The sequence below is a fragment of the Petromyzon marinus genome, chromosome 63 (assembly GCF_048934315.1).
Source record: "Petromyzon marinus isolate PM22_M1 ecotype Great Lakes invasive population chromosome 63, UKy_Petmar_22M1.pri1.0, whole genome shotgun sequence".
Classification (NCBI taxonomy): domain Eukaryota; kingdom Metazoa; phylum Chordata; class Hyperoartia; order Petromyzontiformes; family Petromyzontidae; genus Petromyzon; species Petromyzon marinus.
The window spans coordinates 7,901,078-7,925,016 of NC_133729.1; the positions used below are offsets into that span (position 1 = coordinate 7,901,078).

The window sequence follows — 23,939 nt, forward strand, 5'->3', positions numbered from 1 at the left end:
AATGTATAAAAAAAACTTTAATCGAATAAAAACGTAATGAAATGCAATGTAAAAAAAGTATGTTAATGTGCTGTCAAAAACATGTTTAAATGCAATATACTGTTTTATGTTAATGGTTTGTTATGTATGCCAATACACTTTAAATAATATGCTAATGTAATGCCAACCATAATGTTAATGCTGTGGCAACAGCAATAGCATGGCAATTGCATTGGCGCAACACGTTAATGCTATGTTAATTATATGTTAATTTATATGCAGCCCGCGTCATGCTAATTAAAATTCACTCCTTCCCTCCACCCCCGGAAGTTGCCAGCACTGCCGCACAGTGTGCTAACATCTGTGCAAAGCAGCGCGGCGCTGATTTCTTTTATTTAACGGTGACCGTAGAGGGGGTTGGCCCGCTTGCTTTTATAAAAAAAAATATTATTGAATTACTACTGTTTATTAAAGCTGCCCGTGTTCAATTCATAACCTCCGCTTTGGTTGGTTTTAAAAATACAGAACCAAAGTTGTTTTGGTTTTTACGGACTCGGACCGATGGCACCGGTGCACGTTGAGCCTCCCGCCGGGTAGCGTGCGCCTTTTACGGTAGGCCGGCTAGGCGACACCGTGGCTTCACCCCACGAGAGTAGGCCCGCACCTGCTTAAAATCGTGGCGCGCGCGATTGCATCGGAACGAGGTTTTCGCGCTCTGTTTGAATTGAATGGACATCCCGAATTAGCTGCGCGAGGTGAGCTCGCGGCGAGGTTCAGGGCGCGCGTTGTGATCGCCCCGGTCGTTGCGGGAAGTTGATGTAACAGCGGACGATGTCATCACTCGGCAGTAATGTTGTCGCCGGTAATATTGTCACCATCGGCAGCCCCTTAGCACAGTCCTATCGGCGTCAAAAGCATCGCCGGCGACATTGATCGTCCTCTTCTAGTACTGTACTACCGTCGTCATCGGCAAGATTTTCGGGAGCGGTGTGGGGGGGGAAAAAAAATCATCAGCGGCTTCAGAAGCAGTCGGCGCCCACGCTCGTTTGAGGGTGGGTAAAATGACGAAAGGTGTTGCTGCTATTAAGTCTTTAAAATGTTCCAACTGCAAGCAGTCTTGAAGGTTGCGTGCGAGCCGAGTTCGATTCCTGAACACGGCTAACGTCAGTGGCGAGTGATCCCACGCCTTTTTGTCTTGCAGTGCTGTACGTGTCTGTGTGCTGTACGTGTCTCTGTGTGTGCTGTACGTGTCTGTGCTGTACGTGCCTGTGTGTGCTGTACGTCTCTGTGTGTGCTGTACGTCTCTGTGTGCTGTACGTGTCTGTGTGCTGTGTGCTGTGTCTGTGTGTGCTGTACGTGTCTGTGTGCTGTGTCTGTGTGCTGTGTCTTTGTGCTGTACGTGTCTGTGTGCTGTACGTGTCTGTGTGTGATGTACGTCTCTGTGTGCTGTACGTGTCTGTGTGTGCTGTACGTCTCTGTGTGCTGTACGTGTCTGTGTGTGCTGTACGTGTCTGTGTGTGCTGTACGTGTCTGTGTGCTGTACGTGTCTGTGTGCTGTACGTGTCTGTGTGTCTGTGTGTGCTGTGTGTCTGTGTGTGCTGTACGTCTCTGTGTGCTGTACGTGTCTGTGTGTGCTGTACGTGTCTGTGTGCTGTACGTGTCTCTGTGTGCTGTACGTGTCTGTGTGTGCTGTACGTGTCTCTGTGTGCTGTACGTGTCTCTGTGTGCTGTACGTGTCTCTGTGTGCTGTACGTGTCTGTGTGTGCTGTACGTGTCTGTGTGCCGTACGTCTCTGTGTGTGCTGTACGTGTCTGTGTGCTGTACGTGTCTCTGTGTGCTGTACGTGTCTCTGTGTGCTGTACGTGTCTGTGTGCTGTACGTGTCTCTGTGTGCTGTACGTGTCTGTGTGTGCTGTACGTGTCTGTGTGCTGTACGTGTCTCTGTGTGCTGTACGTGTCTCTGTGTGCTGTACGTGTCTGTGTGCCGTACGTGTCTGTGTACTGTACGTCTCTGTGTGTGCTGTACGTCTCTGTGTGTGCTGTACGTGTCTGTGTGCTGTACGTGTCTCTGTGTGCTGTACGTGTCTGTGTGCTGTACGTGTCTCTGTGTGCTGTACGTGTCTGTGTGTGCTGTACGTCTCTGTGTGTGCTGTACGTGTCTGTGTGTGCTGTACGTGTCTCTGTGTGTTGTACGTGTCTCTGTGTGCTGTACGTCTCTGTGTGCTGTACGTGTCTCTGTGTGCTGTACGTGTCTGTGTGTGCTGTACGTGTCTGTGTGTGCTGTACGTCTCTGTGTGTGCTGTACGTGTCTGTGTGTGCTGTACCTGTCTCTGTGTGCTGTACGTGTCTCTGTGTGCTGTACGTCTCTGTGTGCTGTACGTGTCTCTGTGTGCTGTACGTGTCTGTGTGTGCTGTACGTGTCTGTGTGTGCTATACGTGTCTGTGTGCTGTACGTCTCTGTGTGTGCTGTACGTGTCTCTGTGTGCTGTACGTGTCTCTGTGTGCTGTACGTGTCTGTGTGCTGTACGTGTCTGTGTGTGCTGTACGTGTCTGTGTGCTGTACGTCTCTGTGTGTGCCCTGGGGTGTGTCCTCCGTCTGTATCGTCGCGTTGGGGGTGTGTGTGTCTGTCTGTGTCTCTCTGTGTGTGTCTCTGTGTGTGCTGTCTGTGTGTGTCTCTGTGTGTGTGCTGTCTGTGTGTGTCTCTGTGTGTGTCTGTGTGTGTCTCTGTGTCTGCCCTGGGGTGTGTCCTCCGTCTGTATCGTCGCGTTGGGGGTGTGTGTGTCTGTCTGTGTCTCTGTGTGTGTCTGTCTGTGTGTGTCTGTCTGTGTGTGCTGTCTGTGTGTGTCTCTGTGTGTGTCTCTGTGTGTGTCTGTCTGTGTGTGCTGTCTGTGTGTGTCTCTGTGTGCTGTCTGTGTGTGTCTCTGTGTGTGTCTGTCTGTGTGTGTGTTTCTGTGTGTTTGTGTGTGTCTTGTGTCTCTCTGTGTGTGTCTCTGTGTGTGCTGTCTGTGTGTGTCTGTTTGTGTGTCTCTGTGTGTGTGTCTGTCTGTGTGTGCCTCTCTGTGTGTCTGTCTGTGTGTCTCTGTGTGTGCTCTGTGTGTGTGTCTCTGTGTGTGTCTGTCTGTGTGTCTCTGTGTGTGTCTGTCTGTGTCTTTGTGTGTGTCTGTCTGTGTGTGTCTCTGTGTATGCCTCTCTGAGGGTTTGTCTGTGTGTCTCTGTGTATGTCTGTCTGTGTGTCTCTGTGTGTGCCTCTCTGTGGGTCTGTCTGTGTGTCTCTGTGTGTGTCTGTCTGTGTGTGTTTCTGTGTGTGTCTGTCTGTGTGGGTCTGTCTGTGTGTCTCTGTGTGTGTCTCTGTGTGTGTCTGTCTGTGTGTGTCTCTGTGTGTGTCTGTGTGTGTCTGTGTGTGTGTCTGTGTGTGTGTGTCTGTGTGTGTGTCTGTGTGTGTGTGTCTGTGTGTCTGTGTCTGTTGTGTGTGTCTGTCTGTGTGTGTGTGTCTGTGTGTCTGTCTGTGTGTCTCTGTGTGTGTGTGTCTGTGTGTGCCTCTGTGTGTCTGTGTGTGTCTCTGTGTGTGCTGTCTGTGTCTCTGTGTGCTGTCTGTGTGTGTCTCTGTGTGTGTCTGTCTGTGTGTGTCTCTCTGTGGGTCTGTCTGTGTGTCTCTGTGTGTCTCTGTATGTGTCTGTCTGTGTGTGTCTCTGTGTGTGTCTGTTCGCGTGTCTGTTGTGTGCGAGAGGTCGACTCAGCCTCAAATGATTACCCCCGATGCGGTGTGTAGTACAATATCGCCACTGGGGAGACAAAGGCGGCCGGGCGTGGTGCTGGCCACCCACCCCCCTCGTGTACCGTTCCGGCCTTCATAGGTGCTGCTACTCGCTAACAGCACTTGCCCCTACAGTCTGTTAAGGCTACACGGGGGATCTTTGGTGGGGAGCGGTGGTGTAGCGGTTAGCGCTGCTATGCGAACCCGACGACCACAATTCAATTCCTGCTCACGGCCAACACCGCCGGTGACGATTATCTGAACCGGTCCTGGGCCTCCCCTAGGTCGACTCGGCCTCAATGTGTAAAAGCGTTGCCACTAGGGAGACAAAGGCGGCCGGGCGTGGTGTAGAGCACACCACCCCATCGTGTGCCCTGCCGGCCTTTGTAAGTGCTCTTAGCTAACACCACTTGCCTGCACAATCTGTTCAGGCTACATGGGGGGGGGAGGGAATTTTTTTAGATTGTCTGTGCTTTGTATGTGTGGGGAGCGGTGGCGCAGCGGTTAGCGCGCTTATCTATGAACCCAACCACCCGAGTTCGATTCCCGCTCGCGGCCAACACCAGTGGCGATTATTTTAACCGGTCTTGGGCCTCCCCTCGGTCGACGCGGCCTCAAATGACTACCTGGTGCTGTCACAATCGCCACTTGGGAGACAAAGGCGGCCGGGCGTGGTCCTGGCCACCCACCCCCTCGTGTGCCGTGCCGGCCTTAATAGGTGCTCGCTAACAGCACTTGCCCCTACAGTCTGTTAAGGCTACACGGGGGATCTTTGTCTTGTACGTATGTACTGTTTGCCTCTGTCTGTGTCTCTGTGTGTGTGTCTCTGTGTGTGTGTGTGTCTCTGTGTGTGTGTGTGTCTCTGTGTGTGTCTGTGTGTGTGTGTCTCTGTGTGTCTCTGTGTGTGTGTGTCTCTGTGTGTGTGTCTCTGTGTGTGTCTCTCTGCCATGTGTACCCGTGTGTCTGTCTGTCTCATCTATACACGTGTCTGTTGGCTACCCGTCCCAAGTATGTATGTGTGTGTGTCCGTGCCTCTGTCTTTCTCTGCTCCGCGCGCGTCCTCTGCCCGTCTGTCCCTCTGCCCGTCTGTCCCTCTGCCCGTATGTCCCTCTGTTCGTCTGTCCCTCTGTGTGTCTGTCCTGTGTGTCTGTCCCTCTGCGCGTCTGTCCCTCTGCGTGTCTGTCCCTCTGTGTGTCTGTCCCTCTGTGTGTTTGTTCCTCTGCCCGTCTGTCCCTCTGCGTGTCTGTCCCTCTGTGTGTCTGTCCTTCTGTGTGTCTGTCCCTCTGCCCGTCTGTCCCTCTGCCCGTCTGTCCCTCTGTGTGTCTGTCCTTCTGCGTGTCTGTCCCTCTGCCCGTCTGTCCCTCTGCGTGTCTGTCCCTCTGTGTGTCTGTCCCTCTATGTGTCTGTTCCTCTGCCCGTCTGTCCCTCTGCGTGTCTGTCCCTCTGCGTGTCTGTCCCTCTGCCCGTCTGTCCCTCTGCGTGTCTGTCCCTCTGCCCGTCTGTCCCCCTGCGTGTCTGTCCCTCTGCGTGTCTGTCCCTCTGCCCGTCTGTCCCTCTGCGCCTCTGTCCCTCTGCGCGTCTGTCCCTCTGTGTGTCTGTCCTTCTGTGTGTCTGTCCCTCTGTGTGTCTGTCCCTCTGCCCGCCTGTCCCTCTGCTTGTCTGTCCCTCTGCCCGTCTGTCCCTCTGCTCGTCTGTCCCTCTGCCCGTCTGTCCCTCTGCGCCTCTGTCCCTCTGCGCGTCTGTCCCTCTGCATGTCTGTCCCTCTGTGTGTCTGTCCCTCTGTGCGTCTGTTCCTCTGCCCGTCTGTCCCTCTGCGTGTCTGTCCCTCTGCCCGTCTGTCCCTCTTAGTGTCGGTCCCTCTTAGTGTCTGTCCCTCTTAGTGTCTGTCCCTCGGCCCGTCTGTCCCTCTGCGCCTCTGTCCCTCTGTGTGCGCGCACTCTAGCCACGTGGCTCGCGCGCGTGTGCCATTGGGAGCGCGTGACCGTGGGCTGCCCATCAGCCGCGGATATATTTAGATCACAGAGACCTCCTCTTGCAGACAGACCATCGATTCACCCGCCACTGTCGCTGTAACGTCGGTCGACGGTGCAGTGACTTCCGGCACAGTCACAGCGGCGGCGCTGCTCGGCGATCCCATCGACTTTGCAGAGCCACCAACCCCCCCGCCCACCCCCAGGCGGCTCCGTCTCCGCGGTGCGACGTCCTCTTTTTAGACGCGTCTCGTCCCTCGGCTGCCGCTCCGCGATGAGCCTCGACCATCGTGTGCCGTCGTCGTGATCCTCGTCATGATCGTCATCGTGGTCGTGATCGTCATCGTGGTCGTCGTGATCCTCGTCGTCGTGATCGTCATCGTGGTCGTGATCGTCATCGTGGTCGTCATCGTCTTCGTGATCCTCGTCGTCGTGATCATCATCGTCTTCGTGATCGTCGTTGTCGTGATCGTCATCGTCGTGATCCTCGTCGTCGTGATCGTCATCGTGGTCGTGATCGTTGTCGTCGTGATCGTCGTCGTCGTGATCGTCGTCGTCGTGATCGTCGTCGTCATTGTGATCATCATCGTGATAGTTGTCGTCGTCGTGATCATCGTCGTCATGATCATCGTCATCGTCGTGATCATCCTGATCATGGTCGTCGTCATGGTCATCGTCGACATGATCATCGTCGACATGATCATTGTCATCGTCGTGATCATCGTCCCCTCCTGGACGTGATGACGCGTCCTGGTGGAGTGTGGGTGGTGGTGATGGAGTGTGGGTGGTGGTGATGGAGTGTGGGTGGTGGTGATGGAGTGTGGGTGGTGGTGATGGAGTGTGGGTGGTGGTGGTGGAGTGTGGGTGGTGGTGGTGGAGTGTGGGTGGTGGTGATGGAGTGTGGATGGTGGTGGTGGAGTGTGGGTGGTTGTGATGGAGTGTGGGTGGTGGTGATGGAGTGTGGGTGGTGGTGATGGAGTGTGGGTGGTGGTGATGGAGTGTGGGTGGTGGTGGTGGAGTGTGGGTGCTGGTGATGGAGTGTGGGTGGTGGTGATGGAGTGTGGGTGGTGGTGGTGGTGGAGTGTGGGTGGTGGTGATGGAGTGTGGGTGGTGGTGGTGGAGTGTGGGTGGTCCTGGTGGAGTGTGGGTGGTGGTGATGGAGTGTGGGTGGTGGTGATGGAGTGTGGGTGGTGATGGTGGAGTGTGGGTGGTGGTGATGGAGTGTGGGTGGTGGTGATGGAGTGTGGGTGGTGGTGGTGGAGTGTGGGTGGTGGTGATGGAGTGTGGGTGGTGGTGATGGAAGGTGGATGGTGGTGATGGAGTGTGGGTGGTCGTGATGGAGTGTGGATGGTGGTGATGGAGTGTGGGTGGTCGTGATGGAGTGTGGATGGTGGTGATGGAGTGTGGGTGGTGGTGATGGAGTGTGGGTGGTGGTGATGGAGTGTGGGTGGTGGTGATGGAGTGTGGATGGTGGTGATGGAGTGTGGGTGGTCGTGATGGAGTGTGGATGGTGGTGATGGAGTGTGGGTGGTGGTGATGGAGTGTGGGTGGTGGTGATGGAGTGTGGGTGGTGGTGATGGAGTGTGGGTGCTGGTGATGGAGTGTGGGTGGTGGTGATGGAGTGTGGGTGGTGGTGATGGAGTGTGGGTGGTGGTGGTGGAGTGTGGGTGGTGGTGGTGGAGTGTGGGTGGTGGTGATGGAGTGTGGGTGGTGGTGATGGAGTGTGGGTGGTGGTGATGGAGTGTGGGTGGTGGTGATGGAGTGTGGGTGGTGGTGGAGTGTGGGTGGTGGTGGTGGTGGAGTGTGGGTGCTGGTGGTGGAGTGTGGGTGCTGGTGATGGAGTGTGGGTGGTGGTGATGGAGTGTGGGTGGTGGTGGTGGAGTGTGGGTGGTGGTGATGGAGTGTGGGTGGTGATGGAGTGTGGGTGGTGGTGATGGAGTGTGGGTGGTGGTGGTGGAGTGTGGGTTCTGGTGATGGAGTGTGGGTGGTGGTGATGGAGTGTGGGTGGTGGTGATGGAGTGTGGGTGGTGGTGATGGAGTGTGGGTGGTGGTGATGGAGTGTGGGTGGTGGTGATGGAGTGTGGGTGGTGGTGATGGAGTGTGGGTGGTGGTGATGGAGTGTGGGTGGTGGTGATGGAGTGTGGGTGGTGGTGATGGAGTGTGGTGGTGGTGATGGAGTGTGGGTGGTGGTGATGGAGTGTGGGTGGTGGTGGAGTGTGGGTGCTGGTGATGGAATGTGGGTGGTGGTGATGGAGTGTGGGTGGTGGTGATGGAGTGTGGGTGGTGGTGATGGAGTGTGGGTGGTGGTGATGAAGTGTGGGTGGTGGTGATGGAGTGTGGGTGGTGATGGAGTGTGGGTGGTGGTGATGGAGTGTGGGTGGTGGTGGTGGAGTGTGGGTGGTGGTGATGGAGTGTGGGTGGTGGTGATGGAGTGTGGGTGGTGGTGATGGAGTGTGGGTGGTGGTGGTGGTGGAGTGTGGGTGGTGGTGATGGAGTGTGGGTGGTGGTGATGGAGTGTGGGTGCTGGTGATGGAGTGTGGGTGCTGGTGATGGAGTGTGGGTGCTGGTGATGGAGTGTGGGTGGTGGTGATGGAGTGTGGGTGGTGGTGATGGAGTGTGGGTGGTGGTGATGGAGTGTGGGTGGTGGTGATGGAGTGTGGGTGGTGGTGGTGGTGATGGAGTGTGGGTGGTGGTGGTGATGGAGTGTGGGTGGTGGTGATGGAGTGTGGGTGGTGGGGATGGAGTGTGGGTGGTGGAGTGTGGGTGGTGGTGATGGAGTGTGGGTGGTGGTGATGGAGTGTGGGTGGTGGTGATGGAGTGTGGGTGCTGGTGATGGAGTGTGGGTGGTGGTGAAGTGTGGGTGGTGGTGATGGAGTGTGGGTGGTGGTGATGGAGTGTGGAGGGTGGTGATGGAGTATGGATGGTGGTGATGAAGTGTGGGTGGTGGTGATTGAGTGTGGGTGGTGGTGATGGAGTGTGGGTGGTGGTGATGGAGTGTGGGTGGTGGGGATGGAGTGTGGGTGGTGGTGGTGGAGTGTGGGTGGTGGTGATGGAGTGTGGGTGGTGGTGATGGAGTGTGGGTGGTGGTGATGGAGTGTGGGTGCTGGTGAAGTGTGGGTGGTGGTGATGGAGTGTGGGTGGTGGTGATGGAGTGTGGAGGGTGGTGATGGAGTATGGATGGTGGTGATGAAGTGTGGGTGGTGGTGATTGAGTGTGGGTGGTGGTGATGGAGTGTGGGTGGTGGTGATGGAGTGTAGGTGGTGGTAATGGAGTGTGGATGGTGGTGATAAAGTGTGGGTGGTGGTGATGGAGTGTGGGTACTGATGATGGAGTGTGGGTGGTGGTGATGGAGTGTGGGTGGTGGTGGTGGAGTGTGGGTGCTGGTGATGGAGTGTGGGTGGTGGTGATGGAGTGTGGGTGGTGGTGATGGAGTGTGGGTGGTGGTGGTGGCGTGTGGGTGGTGGTGATGGAGTGTGGGTGGTGGTGATGTAGCAACAGCCAAATCAGGGAATGGAGACGTTGAGACGTACCGCCGCATTGCATCAGGATCAGAATATGTATTGATACTGGAGGAATCCGATGAGCTATAAAGCACTTTCACAGATGTCTAGTAGAGACATCGCCAACATCACATTGATAATCATCCAGCAGTGCATTGACCACGGTGATGATGATTGCACTGAGGAGCACGTGGAGTGGAGGGACACACGCAGGGGTAGAGACATCACCACCACCATCACATTCATCTTCATCCTGCAGTGGATATACCACGGTGATGATGGAATGTGCCGTAACTCTCTAACACCTGTTTTTGTCTCTCTCTGTTCACAGGTTCAGCTTTCTGTGCTCGCCAGCGTCCAGCGTGTTGAACGCGCTTGCTGGGTGCGTGTGGGTGAGCGTGTGTGTGGGTGAGCGTGTGTGTGGGTGAGCGTGTGTGTGGGTGAGCGTGTGTGTGGGTGAGCGTGTGGGGTGTGTGAGCGTGTGGGGTGTGTGAGCGTGTGTGTGGGTGAGCGTGTGTGTGGGTGAGCGTGTGGGGTGTGTGAGCGTGTGGGGTGTGTGGGTGAGCGTGTGTGTGGGTTAGCGTGCGTGTGGGTGAGCGTGCGTGTGGGTGAGCGTGCCGTGCGTGTGGGTGAGCACGGGGGGGGGGGGGGAGTGTGTGATTGAGAGTGCTTTTATTGTGTGTGTATGTGACAGAGTTGTGTGTGTGGTGTTGGCCACCCACCCCCTTGTGTGCCGGGCCGGCCTTAATAGGTGCTCGCTAACAGCACTTGCCCAAACAGTCTGTTAAGGCTACACGGGGGGATCTTTGTCTTTTTAAGATTATACAGTATTTTGGTGCGTGTACGTGTGCGTGTTATTGGGTATTTTTCTTCGTGTGTGTGTGTGGGGGGTGGGAGAGTTTTACTTGTGTGTGTAAGTGTGGATGGTGTGTGTGCTCGTGTGTGCAAGTGTGTATGGTGTGTGTGTGTGCCTTTCTGAACGGGAATTCATTCTTTAGCGTGCGAGTGGGTGACAATTATCGAGCGACTGAATTTGGCGAGTGCTTTATTGCACTGATCGGTTGACATTTGAGTTCGTTAGTGAGTCTGTGGGTGGGTGGGCGATTGAATGAGGGAGCTAGCCAGGCGATTCGTGAGAGAGTTATCGAGTGCGTTGAGTAGTTTGCGCGGTGTGCCAGCTGGTCCGAGTGAGTAGCGAGTGAATAGTGAGCGCGCCAATCGGCTGCTGAGCATGTCACTTAGCTCACAGCTGTGCTAGTCAGCTGGCACGTTGGTGGGTGGGTGGGTGAGTAAATTAGTCGATTGGTCACTGAGTGAGTGGGTGGGTAATTGATACGGTAGGTAGGTGAGCGAACGGGCATGCGAGTAGGTGGATGAGCGATTCGGTGGGTGAGTGAGTAGATGACCCAGCGGGTGAGCGAGCGAGCGATCAAGCATTCGAGCACAGGCGTGTTTGCCGTGCGTGAGTGGTCGAGCTAGCGCGCGCGCGTGCGAGTGAGCGGATGAGCGATTGACCGAGCAGGCCAACTCCCCCGTGAGCGAGCGAGTCAGTGGGCGAGCGAGCGAGCGAGCGATTATCGAGCGGGCGAGCGGGCGGGCGAGCGGGCGGTGCCGCCGCTCCCTCCCCGAGCCGCGACCGGCTCTCACCGCCCTCCCCCCGCGCCACGATGGCGGGCCTCTGGCTGGTGAAGGACGCTTGCGGCCTGGCCTGCGCGGCGCTCACCTGGGCCCTGGTGCTCTACGCCGCCGTGGCCGTGGCGGCCGTGGCGGCCTGGCCGCTCTCGGGGACCTGGGCCGGCCTGCTCAACAACGCGGCCTTCCTGGGCACCTGCGCGCTGGCGCTGGGCGCTCACCTGCGTGCCATGCTCACCGATCCCGTGAGTCCCGGTGTGCTTGGGCCGCTGCTGTGGCCAGGGGATGTTGACTACCTCGCCTGGTACGCAGGAAGTCTTCGGTTCGATCCAGACCCTGACACCTGCTGTGTATTTGGAGTTTGCGTGTCTCTATCTCATCATCACAGTGGCTAGGAGATGTTAACCACCTCGCCTGGTACGCAGGATGTCTTGGGTTCGATCAATACCCTGACGCCTGCTGCTGCTGTATATTTGGAGTTTGCGTCTCTCTCCCCGTGGTCGCGTGAATTTCTCTCCGGGTCTTCCGGTTTTTCCCTCCACATGTAGAATCAACGTCACCGTGCATCTAGAGCAGCGATTCTTAACCTTTCCTGCAGCCTTGGACCCCTTCGGTTCTCAACGGTGAAAAAATGATAACAATATTAACAAACACGCCGGGTTTGATGAAACAAAGTAAGTTGTTGCTTAACGTGCCCGTGCTTAATTTGTGTTTTCGATGGTTTACCTTTAAAAACAAATCTTGCCGCGTCTCGCACCGCCCAGGAAGGGCATCGCGCACCCCCAGGCGGTGCGTGATGCACCCCAGCTTAACAAGAACCGCTGCTTTAGAGCAGCAGTCCCAAATCTTTTTGGCACCAGGGACCGGTATCGTGGAAGGCAATTTTTTTCACGGGGGGGGGTTCATCGTTGGGGTCTTTCCCCCTTTTTCTTAGAAGCTCTCCAGCGACGTTTGTTTTTTGTTACTCATTGTGGCTACTAGGGGGTTAGAGCTTGTGGGCTTTATACCAAAACTGTGACCTGAGACAAGTGCGCAGTGCGGGAAAGAGGCGCGGACGGAAGTGGTAAATAATAAAATAATGGGGCGGCGGGGGGGCCACGTGCAGACTCACCGCACTCACCTCCTGCTGATGTGCGGCCCGGTTCCTCACAGGCCACGGACCGGTACCGGTCCGCGGGCCCGGGGGTTGGGGACCCCTGGTTTGGAGTATTTGGCCGCTCTACATTTCAACGTGATCAGCCACTTTTTTATATTTGGGGTATTTCGTTAAAGTCACGTAGATAGCTTGAAAGAAAACGTCGATCGGTTTGTTATTTTCTCTGAACCTACCTCCGTGACTTTACCGAAAGACCCAAAGAATATGTTGAGCTACTATCGTTTGAGACAGGCAGGTCGCTTCTGAAAGGAGAGCTCAGCGGGCCTTTACCTGATACAAATTAAAATAGCGAAGGGTGTATCGTGTGTTGTGCAGCTGTTGTTGTCTGTTTGTTGTTGGTGTTGTTGTTGTTGTACGTGCGTGTTGAGCTTCTTTCGCACCGTTCGCAGCCAAACCGGTAAACTAAACGCAAAAACAATCACGAAGAAAAGCAGTTGCGAGCAAAGCTTAACAGCACCACAAACGAAACACAAAGCAGTTCCAAACAAACGAAACGCAAAAAGCAGTTTTAAAGAAATGAGGGTTCCGTCGAGATGATTCTAAAGGCCATGGGCTCCAGTGGCTTCCTAATACCAGCAGGGAAGAGCGTTCCAGACGGCCACGGAAGCGCACCTGAAAGCGCCGCGCGATGCAGCGCTGACCGTTGGCTCACTCCGACGGTTAACCAAAAATCCGCTGCTGCGAGGATCACCGGAGTTTGTGTGCTGCATGGTTTACCTTCCTTGACGAGATCAGCAAGGTAAAGGTTTGCGTGTTGTTGTTGTTGTTGTGTGTGTTGTTGTGTGTTGTTGTTGTTGTGTGTTGTTGTTGTTGTGTGTGCAGGGCGCTGTGCCTCTGGGCAACGCGACCCCGGAGTTCATCGAGTCGTTGGCGCTGCTGCCCGGCCAGGTGGTCTACAAGTGCCCCAAGTGCTGCAGCATCAAGCCGGAGCGAGCTCACCACTGCAGGTGCCGGCTCACTCACCTGCTCACTCACCCGCTCACTCGCTCACTCACCCGCTCACCCGCTCACTCACCCGCTCACTCACCCGCTCACTCGCTCACTCGCTCACTCGCTCACTCGCTCACCCGCTCACTCACTCACCCGCTCACTCGCTCACTCGCTCACCCACTCACTCACCCGCTCACTCGCTCACCCGCTCACCCGCTCACCCACTCACTGGCTCACCCGCTCACTCACCCGCTCACTCACCTGCTCACCCGCTCACTCGCTCACCCACTCACTCGCTCACCCGCTCACTCACCCGCTCACCCACTCACTCACCCGCTCACTGGCTCACTCGCTCACCCACTCACGCGTACATCCACTCGCTCACCCACTCACTCACCCGCTCACTGGCTCACTCGCTCACCCACTCACTCGCTCACCCGCTCACTCACCCGCTCACCCACTCACTCACCCGCTCACTGGCTCACTCGCTCACCCACTCACGCGTACATCCACTCGCTCACCCACTCACTCACCCGCTCACTGGCTCACTCGCTCACCCACTCACCCACCCGCTCACTGGCACACTCGCTCACCCACTCACTCACCCGCTCACTCGCTCACTCACTCACCCGCTCACTCACCCACTCACGCGTACACCCACTCGCTCACTCACCCGCTCACCCGCTCACTCACCCACTCACGCGTACACCCACTCGCTCACTCACCCGCTCGCTCACTCGCTCACCCACTCACTCACCCGCTCACTCGCTCACTCGCTCACCCACTCACTCACCCGCTCACTGGCTCACTCACCCGCTCACTGGCTCACCCACTCACTCGCTCACTCACCCGCTCACTCGCTCACTCGCTCACTCGCTCACTCACCCGCTCACTCGCTCACTCGCTCACTCACTCACCCACCCGCTCGCTCACTCGCTCACTGGCTCACTCGCTCACCCACTCACGCGTACACCCACTCACTCACCCGCTCACTGGCTCACTCGCTCACCCGCTCACTCGCTCACCCGCTCACTCGCTCACTCACCCGCTCACCCGCTCACTGGCTCACCCACTCACCCACCCGCTCACTGGCTCACTCGCTCACCCACCCGCTCACTGGCTCACTCGCTCACCCACTCACAGCGTACACCCACTCGCTCGCCCACTCACTCACCCGCTCACTGGCTCATTCGCTCACCCACTCACGCGTACACCCACTCGCTCACCCACTCACTCACCCACTCACAGCGTACACCCACTCGCTCGCCCACTCACCCACCCGCTCACTGGCTCACTCGCTCACCCACTCACAGCGTACACCCACTCGCTCGCCCACTCACTCACCCGCTCACTGGCTCACTCGCTCACCCACTCACGCGTACACCCACTCGCTCACCCACTCACTCACCCACTCACAGCGTACACCCACTCGCTCGCCCACTCACCCACCCGCTCACTGGCACACTCGCTCACCCACTCACAGCGTACACCCACTCGCTCGCCCACTCACTCACCCGCTCACTGGCTCACTCGCTCACCCACTCACGCGTACACCCACTCGCTCACCCACTCGCTCACCCACTCACAGCGTACACCCACTCGCTCGCCCACTCACCCACCCGCTCACTGGCACACTCGCTCACCCACTCACGCGTACACCCACTCGCTCGCCCACTCACTCACCCGCTCACTGGCTCACTCGCTCACCCACTCACGCATACACCCACTCGCCCGCTCACTCACTCACCCGCTCACTGGCTCACTCGCTCACCCACTCACGCGTACACCCACTCGCTCACCCACTCACTCACCCACTCACAGCGTACACCCACTCGCTCACCCACTCACTCACCCGCTCACTGGCTCACTCGCTCACCCACTCACGCGTACACCCACTCGCTCACCCACTCACTCACCCGCTCACTGGCTCACTCGCTCACCCACTCACGCGTACACCCACTCGCTCGCCCACTCACTCACCCGTTCACTGGCTCACTCGCTCACCCACTCACGCGTACACCCACTCGCTCGCCCACTCACTCACCCGCTCACTGGCTCACTCGCTCACCCACTCACGCGTACACCCACTCGCTCACCCACTCACTGGCTCACTCGCTCACCCACTCACGCGTACACCCACTCACGCGTACACCCACTCGCTCACTCACTCGCCCACCCGCTCGCCGACTAATCCACACACAGCATCAACCCTGAGCGCGCTCACCACTGCAGGTGCCGCTGGTACCGGTGTACGGCAAGTACACTCAGCTCCACGTCCTCCTGTACCGTGTCAGTCCACTTCTTCTCAAGCCGATGTTGCCTGTTTAGCCTCCTCTATCCGTCCAAACAAGCTTCTTGGGAAAGCGGTGGCTGGGGATGCGGTGGCTAGGCATGTGGGGTTACGTGACCCAGGCAAGCGGTGGCCAGGCAAGCGGTGGCTGGGCATGTGGGGTTACTTGACCCAGGCAAGCGGTGGCTGGGGATGCGGTGGCTAGGCATGTGGGGCTACTTGACCCAGGCAAGCGGTGGCTAGGCATGTGGGGCTACGTGAGCCAGCCAAGTGGTGGCTGGGGATGTGGTGGCTCGGCATGTGGGGTTACGTGAGCCAGCCAAGTGGTGGCTGGGGATGCGGTGGCTAGGGATGTGGGGCTACATGACCCGGCCAATGCAGCCTCCCCCTCGCTTGCCGGAGGAGCTCGCAAGGTGATGAGAACCGTGTCCGGATCTCTCAAGGAGCTGTGCGAGCCTCACACTGTGATCGGCCTCGTTAGAGCCAGGATGGATCGCAGGCAGGGCCATCCCTGGATGTTTCAAACCGGCGCAGATGTATTCACAGTCGTGGGGACTATTGTTGTTGTTGTTGTCTTGGTGTGGTCTGGGACTGTTGTTGTTGTCTTGGTGTGGTCTGGGACTGTTGTTGTCTTGGTGTGGGCTGGGACTGTTGTTGTTGTTGTTGTCTTGGTGTGGGCTGGGACTGTTGTTGTTGTTGTCTTGGTGTGGTCTGGGACTGTTGTTGTTGTCTTGGTGTGGTCTGGGACTGTTGTTGTTGTTGTCTTGGTGTGGTCTGGGTCTGTTGTTGTTGTTGTTGTCTTGATGTGGTCTGGGTTCGTTGTTGTTGTTGTTGTCTTGGTGTGGTCTGGGACTGTTGTTGTTGTCTTGGTGTTGTTTGGGACTGTTGTTGTTGTTGTTGTCTTGGTGTGGTCTGGGACTGTTGTTGTTGTTGTCTTGGTGTGGTCTGGGTCTGTTGTTGTTGTTGTCTTGATGTGGTCTGGGTTCGTTGTTGTTGTCTTGGTGTGGTCTGGGACTGTTGGTGTTGTCTTGGTGTGGTCTGGGACTGTTGTTGTTGTCTTGGTGTGGTCTGGGACTGTTGTTGTTGTTGTCTTGGTGTTGTCTGGGACTGTTGTTGTTGTTGTCTTGGTGTGGTCTGGGACTGTTGTTGTTGTTGTCTTGGTGTGGTCTGGGACTGTTGTTGTTGTTGTTGTTGTCTTGGTGTGGTCTGGGACTGTTGTTGTTATCTTGGTGTGGTCTGGGACTGTTCTTGTTGTTGTTGTTGTCTTGGTGTGGTCTGGGACTGTTCTTGCTGTTGTTTTACTGCCTTGGGAATGGGCGTGTTTATGCAACTGGAGTGTATATACACCATCTATTTTTGCAAGAGAGAGAAAAAAAGAGCTTTGTAGCTCATCGGATTTCTCCAAGATAAATAAACATTCTGATTCCGAGCAGCATGCTCCACGGGCCTCCTCCTCCACCACAGAGACCGATGTCGACACCGCCGTTGACATCCACGTGCCCCCCCCCCCCACTCTCTCCCCCCACTCCCCCCCCCCCCCGCTCTCTCCCCCCGCTCTCCCCCCGGTCCGCCCATGCAGTGTGTGCAAGCGATGCATCCGCAAGATGGACCACCACTGCCCGTGGGTGAACAACTGCGTGGGGGAGCGCAACCAGAAGTACTTTGTGCTCTTCACGGTGAGCGGGGGAGGATGGGTTGAGCAGGGAAGGGGAGGGGGGTTGTGGAGGCGTGAGCGGTGGTGCAGCGGTTAGCGCTACGCCGCGCTACGAACCCGGCGACTCGAGTTCGATTCCCGCTCACGGCCAACACCGGTGACGATTGTCTGAACCGGTCCTGGGCCTCCCCTTAGGTCGGCCTCAAACATCGCCACTGTGGGGAGACAAAGGCGGCCGGGCGTGGTGCTGTGGCCACCCACCCCCTCGTGTGCCGTTCTGGCCTTCATGGGTGCTGCTCGCTAAGAGCACTTTCCCCTACAGTCTGTTAAGGCTATACGGGGGATCTTTGTCTTTGTGTGTAATTGTGTGTGTGGGTGTTCATCTTCTTTGGTTCTTTCGGTAAAGTCACCACGTAGAATGAGAATAAAATAACACAATAAAATTCTCACGACGTTTCGGCCACAACACAAGTGGCCTTCATCAGGTGAAGGGACGAGACTGTCCTGGAGGACAGTGCTGTCCTCCAGGACAGCGCTGCCAAAACGTCGTGAGAATTTTATTGTGTTATTTTATTAATTTATTATTTTATTCTCATTCTACGTGACTTTACCGAAAGAACCAAAGAAGATGAATCATTGCAGTCACGAAAGCTTTAAATCGAAATTGTGTGCGTGTTGTGTATGTGCTGTGTGAATGTATTGTGTATATGTGTAATTGTGCGCATGCTGTGTGTTGTGTATATATGTGTGTTGTGTATATATGCGTGTTGTGTACGCGTGCCATGTACGTGTGCTGTGTACGTGTGTTGTGTATGCGTGCGGTGTGTACGTGTGTTGTGTGCGTGTGTGTTTTGTATATGTGCGGTGTCGTGTGTGTACGTGTGTTGTGTATGTGTGTTATGTGTGTGCATGCTGTGTACGTGTGTTGTGTACGCGTGTTGTGTACGCGTGTGCATGTGTTGTGTACATGTGTTGTGTGTGTGCATGCTGTGTACGCGTGTTGTGTACGCGTGTTGTGTACGCGTGTTGTGTACGCGTGTGCGTGTGTATACAGCTGTATATCTGCATCATCTCCCTGCACGCGCTCATCATGGCAGCTGGGCAGTTCATGTTCTGCTTTGACCGGCAGTGGACCAGTGGGTGGCAACAACAACTACAACAACCACAACAACTAGAACAACCACCACAACTACAACAACCACAACAACCACAACAACCACAACAACTACAACTACAACAACAACCACCACAACCACCACAACCACCACAACAACTACAACAACTACAACAACTACAACAACTACAACAACAACTACAACAACTATAACAACTACAACAACTACAACAACCACAACAACCACAACAACCACCACAACCACCACAACAACTACAACAACTACAACAACAACTACAACAACTATAACAACTACAACAACTACAACAACCACAACTACAACAACCACAACAACCACAACCACCACAACTACAACAACCACAACAACCACAACCACCACAACTACAACTACAACAACTACAACCACCACAACCACCACAACAACTACAACAACTACAACAACTGCAACAACCACAATAACCGCAATAACCACCACAATAACCACCACAACAACCACAACCACCACAACCGCAACAATCACCACCTCATCCAGCACAACCACAATAACCGCAATAACCACCACAATAACCACCACAACAACCACATCCACCACAACCACCATATCCACCACAACCACAACAACCACCACATCCACCACCACAACTACAATGACCACAACGACCACAATGACCACAACAACCACCATAACCACCACAACACCGACCACAACAACGACCACAACAACCACCATAACAACGACCACTACCACAATAACCACCACAACCACAATAACCATCACAAGCACTAGCACTGCTATAGCCACAATCGCTACAACCACAACATTCTACCATGTCCCCGTGTCTCTGTCTTTACATATCTCTCTCTCCCCCGTGTGTCTTCCTGTATCTCACCCCCGTGTCTCCCCCCGTGTCTCCCCCCGTGTCTCCCCCCGTGTCTCCCCGCGTGTCTCCCCGCGTGTCTCCCCGCGTGTCTCCCCGCGTGTCTCCCCCCGTGTCTCCCCGCGTGTCTCCCCTCGTGTCTCCCCCCTTGTCTCCCCCCGTGTCTCCCCCCGTGTCTCCCCCCGTGTCTCCCCCCGCGTCTCCCCGCGTGTCTCCCCTCGTGTCTCCCCCCTTGTCTCCCCCCTTGTCTCCCCCCGTGTCTCCCCCCGTGTCTCCCCCCGTGTCTCCCCCCGTGTCTCCCCCCGTGTCTCCCCCCGCGTCTCCCCCCGTGTGTCTCCCCCCGTGTCTCCCCGTGTGTGTCTCCCCGCGTGTCTCCCCCCGTGTCTCCCCCCATGTCTCCCCCCGGGTCTCCCCCCGTGTCTCCCCCCGTGTCTCCCCGCGTGTCTCCCCTCGTGTCTCCCCCCTTGTCTCCCCCCTTGTCTCCCCCCGTGTCTCCTCCCATGTCTCCCCCCGTGTCTCCCCGCATGTCTCCCCGCGTGTCCCAGACTGTAGCCGCTTCTCCCCCCCGGTCACGGTGCTGGTGCTCATTCTGCTCTGCTTCGAGGGGCTCCTCTTCCTCCTCTTCACGGCCGTCATGTTCGGCACCCAGGTGCACGCCATCTGCACCGACGAGACGGTGGGGACACGCCTGTACACCCACGCACACGCACGTGTACACACACGTGTACACACACGTACACATACGTACAAAGATAAAGATTCTACGGAAAGCATGAACAGACTGTTGGACTGTTGGGGCAAGTGCTGTCAGCGAGCAGCACCTATGAAGGCCGGCACGGCACACGAGGGGGTGGGTGGCCAGCACCACGCCCGGCCGCCTTTGTCTCCCCAGTGGCGATGTTTACACATCGCACCAGGTACTCATTAGAGGCTGAGTCGACCTAGGGGAGGCCCAGGACCGCTTCAGATAATCGTCACCGGTGTTGGTCGTGAGCGGGAATCCAACTCGGGTCACCGGGTTCGTAGTGCAGCGTAGCGCTAACCGCTACACCACCGCTCCTACCACCGCTCCTACCATACAAACAAATATACACACAAATACATACACACACAAACATACACACAAATACACACACATACACACAAATACATACAACAACAACAACCGCCATTCGCCACTAAGTGGCGGTGACGTCACCACGACGCTTGTGCCAGGCTATGTGCACCCTGAGGCCACGTGAAGTGTCGAACGCCCGCTGGCAGGAGGTCACGGGGCAGACCCAGGTGCCACGGGTCGACTGACTGAGATGACTGGCTGATGCACCACCTGTGCCCCCTACTGTGCCAACCCGCTGTGCTTTAGCCACCCGGCGCTCCGCTCGTTGTTGTGAGCGTCGCTCCTCCGCCCTCCGTTGTTGTTGGAGGGCGACTACCTCCAACTGCCCAGTAGCATCCTTCACGAGCCTCCTCCACAGAGGCCGATCTTGACACCGCTGGTACCAGTCATCGGCAAGTCCACTCAGCTCCACGTCCTCCTGTACCACATCACTCCATCTCTTCTCTAGCCCGTGCCGCGCCCGCTTTGCCCCCTCAATCCGGCCGAACAAAAGCTGTTTCGGCATGCGGTGGCTGGGCATGCGGGCTACATGACCCAGCCATCGCAGCCTTTGCCGCCGGAGGAGCTCACCAATGGGACCTTGCCCAGATCTTTCAAGGATTTGTGAGCTCCTCACACAATCCAGTCTGGTTAAACCCAGGATGGATCGTAGGCAGGCCAACCTAATTGTTTCTAACCGGCGAAGATGTTCCATTAGGGGGGTCCACGTTTCGCAAGCGTAGAGAAGGGAGGGAATGACCGTGGCCGAGAAGACCTGAAGCTTAGTGCGGAGCGACAGACCAGGTAGCTACCACACAGCGTTACGCAACCGATGAAAAGATATTGCCGCTCAACTGATTCGGAGTGAGACCTCTGCTGTTAAACTGGAGCCAGTCATAAGCACACTGCCCAGGTACGGGAAACTCTTCACTCTCTCCACAACTGCCCCATCACCGATCGGGAGTTGTGGGGGTGGAGTGTCCGATGGTACAAAATACTCAGGCAGGTGCTTAGTTTTGGTGGGGCTGATGGTAAGGCCCCACCTCTTAGTGGCACGCTCCAGTCTCAGCAGCAGCGTCTCCAACTCCTCCTCTGACTGAGCAGCTATTACCAAATCATCAGCATACATAACGTGGTTGAGCAATAGGGAGCCATCCCTTGACCGCACCCGGGCATCGATCAGCCTCCCATTATATCTGTACCATATGGAGATTCCCCCGGTACAGCTATTGAAGGCTTCACGAACTACGTGGTCAAAATAGATGTTAAATAATGTGGGAGCCAGAGGACATCCCTGTCGCACCCCAAGGTGTACAGGGAATGGCTCTGACTCCCGGCCACGTAGTTTTACCCGGGCCCGCTCACCATCATGAAGGTCCTTAATGATCGTGAGCATAGGGTCAGGTACTCCAAAAGCACGAAGAACGACCCAGAGCCCAGGCCTACTGATGGTATCATAGGCCTTGACCAGGTCAATAAAGCAGAGATGTAGGTCTTGTTGGAATTCCCTACACCTCTGCTGTAGCAGACGGACAGAAAATATAGCATCTGTGCAGGACCGCCCTATCCTGAAACCGCATTGGGGCTCCGCAAGCCTCTCCTCAGCGTGCCTGGCAAGACGATGCTGAATAATCCTTGCCAGGACCTTTCCCGGCACACTGAGGAGTGAGATGCCCCTGTAGTTGTTACAAATACATACACACACATACACACAAATACACACACAAACATACACACAAATACATACACACACAAATACACACACAAGCATACACACAAATACACACACAAATACATACACACACAAATATACACACAAATACATACACAAATACATACACAAATACACACACAAATACACAAACATACACACAAATACATACACAATCGCACTCTTTACCCCCTAGTTCCCCTCTCGTTAACCACCCCCTCTCCCCCATGCTCCCCCCGGCCGCTTTTCCCCCTCGACCCCCGCCCCCCCCCAGGAGATCGAGAGGCTGAAGGGGGAGCACCCCAGCTGGGAGCGGCGCGTGCGCTGGGAGGGCATGCGCTCCGTCTTCGGGGGGGGTCCCCCCTCGCTCGGCTGGCTCAACCCCTTCGAAGGGCTCCTCTACAGCAGGTGGGGGGGGGGCCCCGGCGCCCACCGCCCCTCGCCCCCCCGGGTCGGCCATCGCGAGCCCCTCCTGCCTCCGCCGCCTTCCATCCTCAGTGTGTAGCGCCGCCTTCCATCCTCGGTGTGTAGCGCCGCGTTTGTCCCCCGCCGGCAACCACCGAACCGTGCCCACGCGTCGGTGGCGGGCGGCGGGGAGGGGGGTGGGTGGGGTGGAGGGGGTGGGGGGAGGCTGGCGGGGGAACGGGCGGTGGTGGCGGTGGTGGCGGTGGTGGTGGTTTTTCCACCGCTACATCCGGGCCAGCGCTGTGACGGGGGTGGTGGTGGTTTTTCCACCGCTACATCCGGGCCAGCGCGGTGACGGGGGTGGTGGTGGTTTTTCCACCGCTACATCCGGGCCAGCGCTGTGACGGGGGTGGTGGTGGTTTTTCCACCGCTACATCCGGGCCAGCGCGGTGACGGGGGTGGTGGTGGTTTTTCCACGGCTACATCCGGGCCAGCGCGGTGACGGGGGTGGTCGTGGTTTTTCCACCGCTACATCCGGGCCAGCACGGTGACGGGGGTGGTGGTGGTTTTTCCACCGCTACATCCGGGCCAGGGCGGTGACGGGGGTGGTGGTGGTTTTTCCACCGCTACATCCGGGCCAGCACGGTGACAGGGGGTGGTGGTGGTTTTTCCACGGCTACATCCGGGCCAGCGCGGTGACGGGGGTGGTGGTGGTTTTTCCACGGCTACATCCGGGCCAGCGCGGTGACGGGGGTGGTGGTGGTTTTTCCACCGCTACATCCGGGCCAGCGCGGTGACGGGGGTGGTGGTGGTTTTTCCACGGCTACATCCGGGCCAGCGCGGTTACGGGGGTGGTGGTGGTTTTTCCACCGCTACATCCAGGCCAGCGCGGTGACGGGGGTGGTGGTGGTTTTTCCACCGCTACATCCGGGCCAGCGCGGTTACGGGGGTGGTGGTGGTTTTTCCACGGCTACATCCAGGCCAGCACGGTGACGGGGGTGGTGGTGGTTTTTCCACCGCTACATCCGGGCCAGCGCGGTGACAGGGGGTGGTGGTGGTTTTTCCACCGCTACATCCGGGCCAGCGCGGTGACGGGGGGTGGTGGTGGTTTTTCCACCGCTACATCCGGGCCAGCGCGGTGACGGGGGTGGTGGTGGTTTTTCCACGGCTACATCCGGGCCAGCGCGGTTACGGGGGTGGTGGTGGTTTTTCCACGGCTACATCCGGGCCAGCGCGGTTACGGGGGTGGTGGTGGTTTTTCCACCGCTACATCCGGGCCAGCGCGGTGACGGGGGTGGTGGTGGTTTTTCCACCGCTACATCCGGGCCAGCGCGGTGACGGGGGTGGTGGTGGTTTTTCCACCGCTACATCCGGGCCAGCGCGGTGACGGGGGTGGTGGTGGTTTTTCCACCGCTACATCCGGGCCAGCGCAGTGACGGGGGTGGTGGTGGTTTTTCCACCGCTACATCCGGGCCAGCGCGGTTACGGGGGTGGTGGTGGTTTTTCCACCGCGACATCCGGGCCAGCGCGGTGACGGGGGGTGGTGGTTGTTTTTCCACCGCTACATCCGGGCCAGCACGGTGACGGGGGTGGTCGTGGTTTTTCCACCGCTACATCCGGGCCAGCGCGGTGACGGCGGTGGTGGTGGTTTTTCCACCGCTACATCCGGGCCAGCACGGTGACGGGGGTGGTGGTGGTTTTTCCACCGCTACATCCGGGCCAGCGCGGTGACGGGGGTGGTGGTGGTTTTTCCACCGCTACATCCGGGCCAGCGCGGTGACGGCGGTGGTGGGGGGTGGTGGTTTTTCCACTGGCGCACTGGACCCGAGCCGGAACCAAACCGGCGCTG

At 57.1% G+C, this 23,939-nt stretch overlaps 1 protein-coding gene across 3 annotated transcripts; it reads left to right on the forward strand.

Moving 5' to 3' along the window:
* The first annotated feature begins 219 nt into the window (after positions 1–219).
* On the forward strand, positions 220–22,282 carry LOC116955977 (palmitoyltransferase ZDHHC7-like). Of its 3 annotated transcripts, none has more exons than XM_032977363.2 (7): positions 220–1,031; positions 9,535–11,080; positions 12,814–12,938; positions 16,791–16,887; positions 17,920–18,001; positions 19,424–19,554; positions 21,960–22,282. In XM_032977363.2, exons 2-7 carry the CDS (start codon positions 10,871–10,873, stop codon positions 22,188–22,190), a joined length of 876 nt encoding a protein of 291 aa, XP_032833254.2. In that variant the 5' UTR covers positions 220–1,031; positions 9,535–10,870; the 3' UTR covers positions 22,191–22,282. The 3 variants fall into 3 exon arrangements, with proteins under 3 accessions (XP_032833254.2, XP_075910053.1, XP_075910054.1); XM_076053938.1 differs by having other exon boundaries at positions 220–734; XM_076053939.1 differs by having other exon boundaries at positions 220–591.
* The last annotated feature ends 1,657 nt before the right edge of the window (positions 22,283–23,939 follow it).

Excerpts from the sequence above, each read along its gene's own strand:
- LOC116955977 (XM_032977363.2), top strand. The coding sequence starts at position 10,871 with ATGGCGGGCCTCTGGCTGGTGAAGGACGCTTGCGGCCTGGCCTGCGCG. Across the intron at positions 12,939-16,790 it reads GAGCGAGCTCACCACTGCAG|TGTGTGCAAGCGATGCATCC; the intron begins GTGCCGGCTCAC and ends CCGCCCATGCAG. Across the intron at positions 19,555-21,959 it reads CCATCTGCACCGACGAGACG|GAGATCGAGAGGCTGAAGGG; the intron begins GTGGGGACACGC and ends GCCCCCCCCCAG.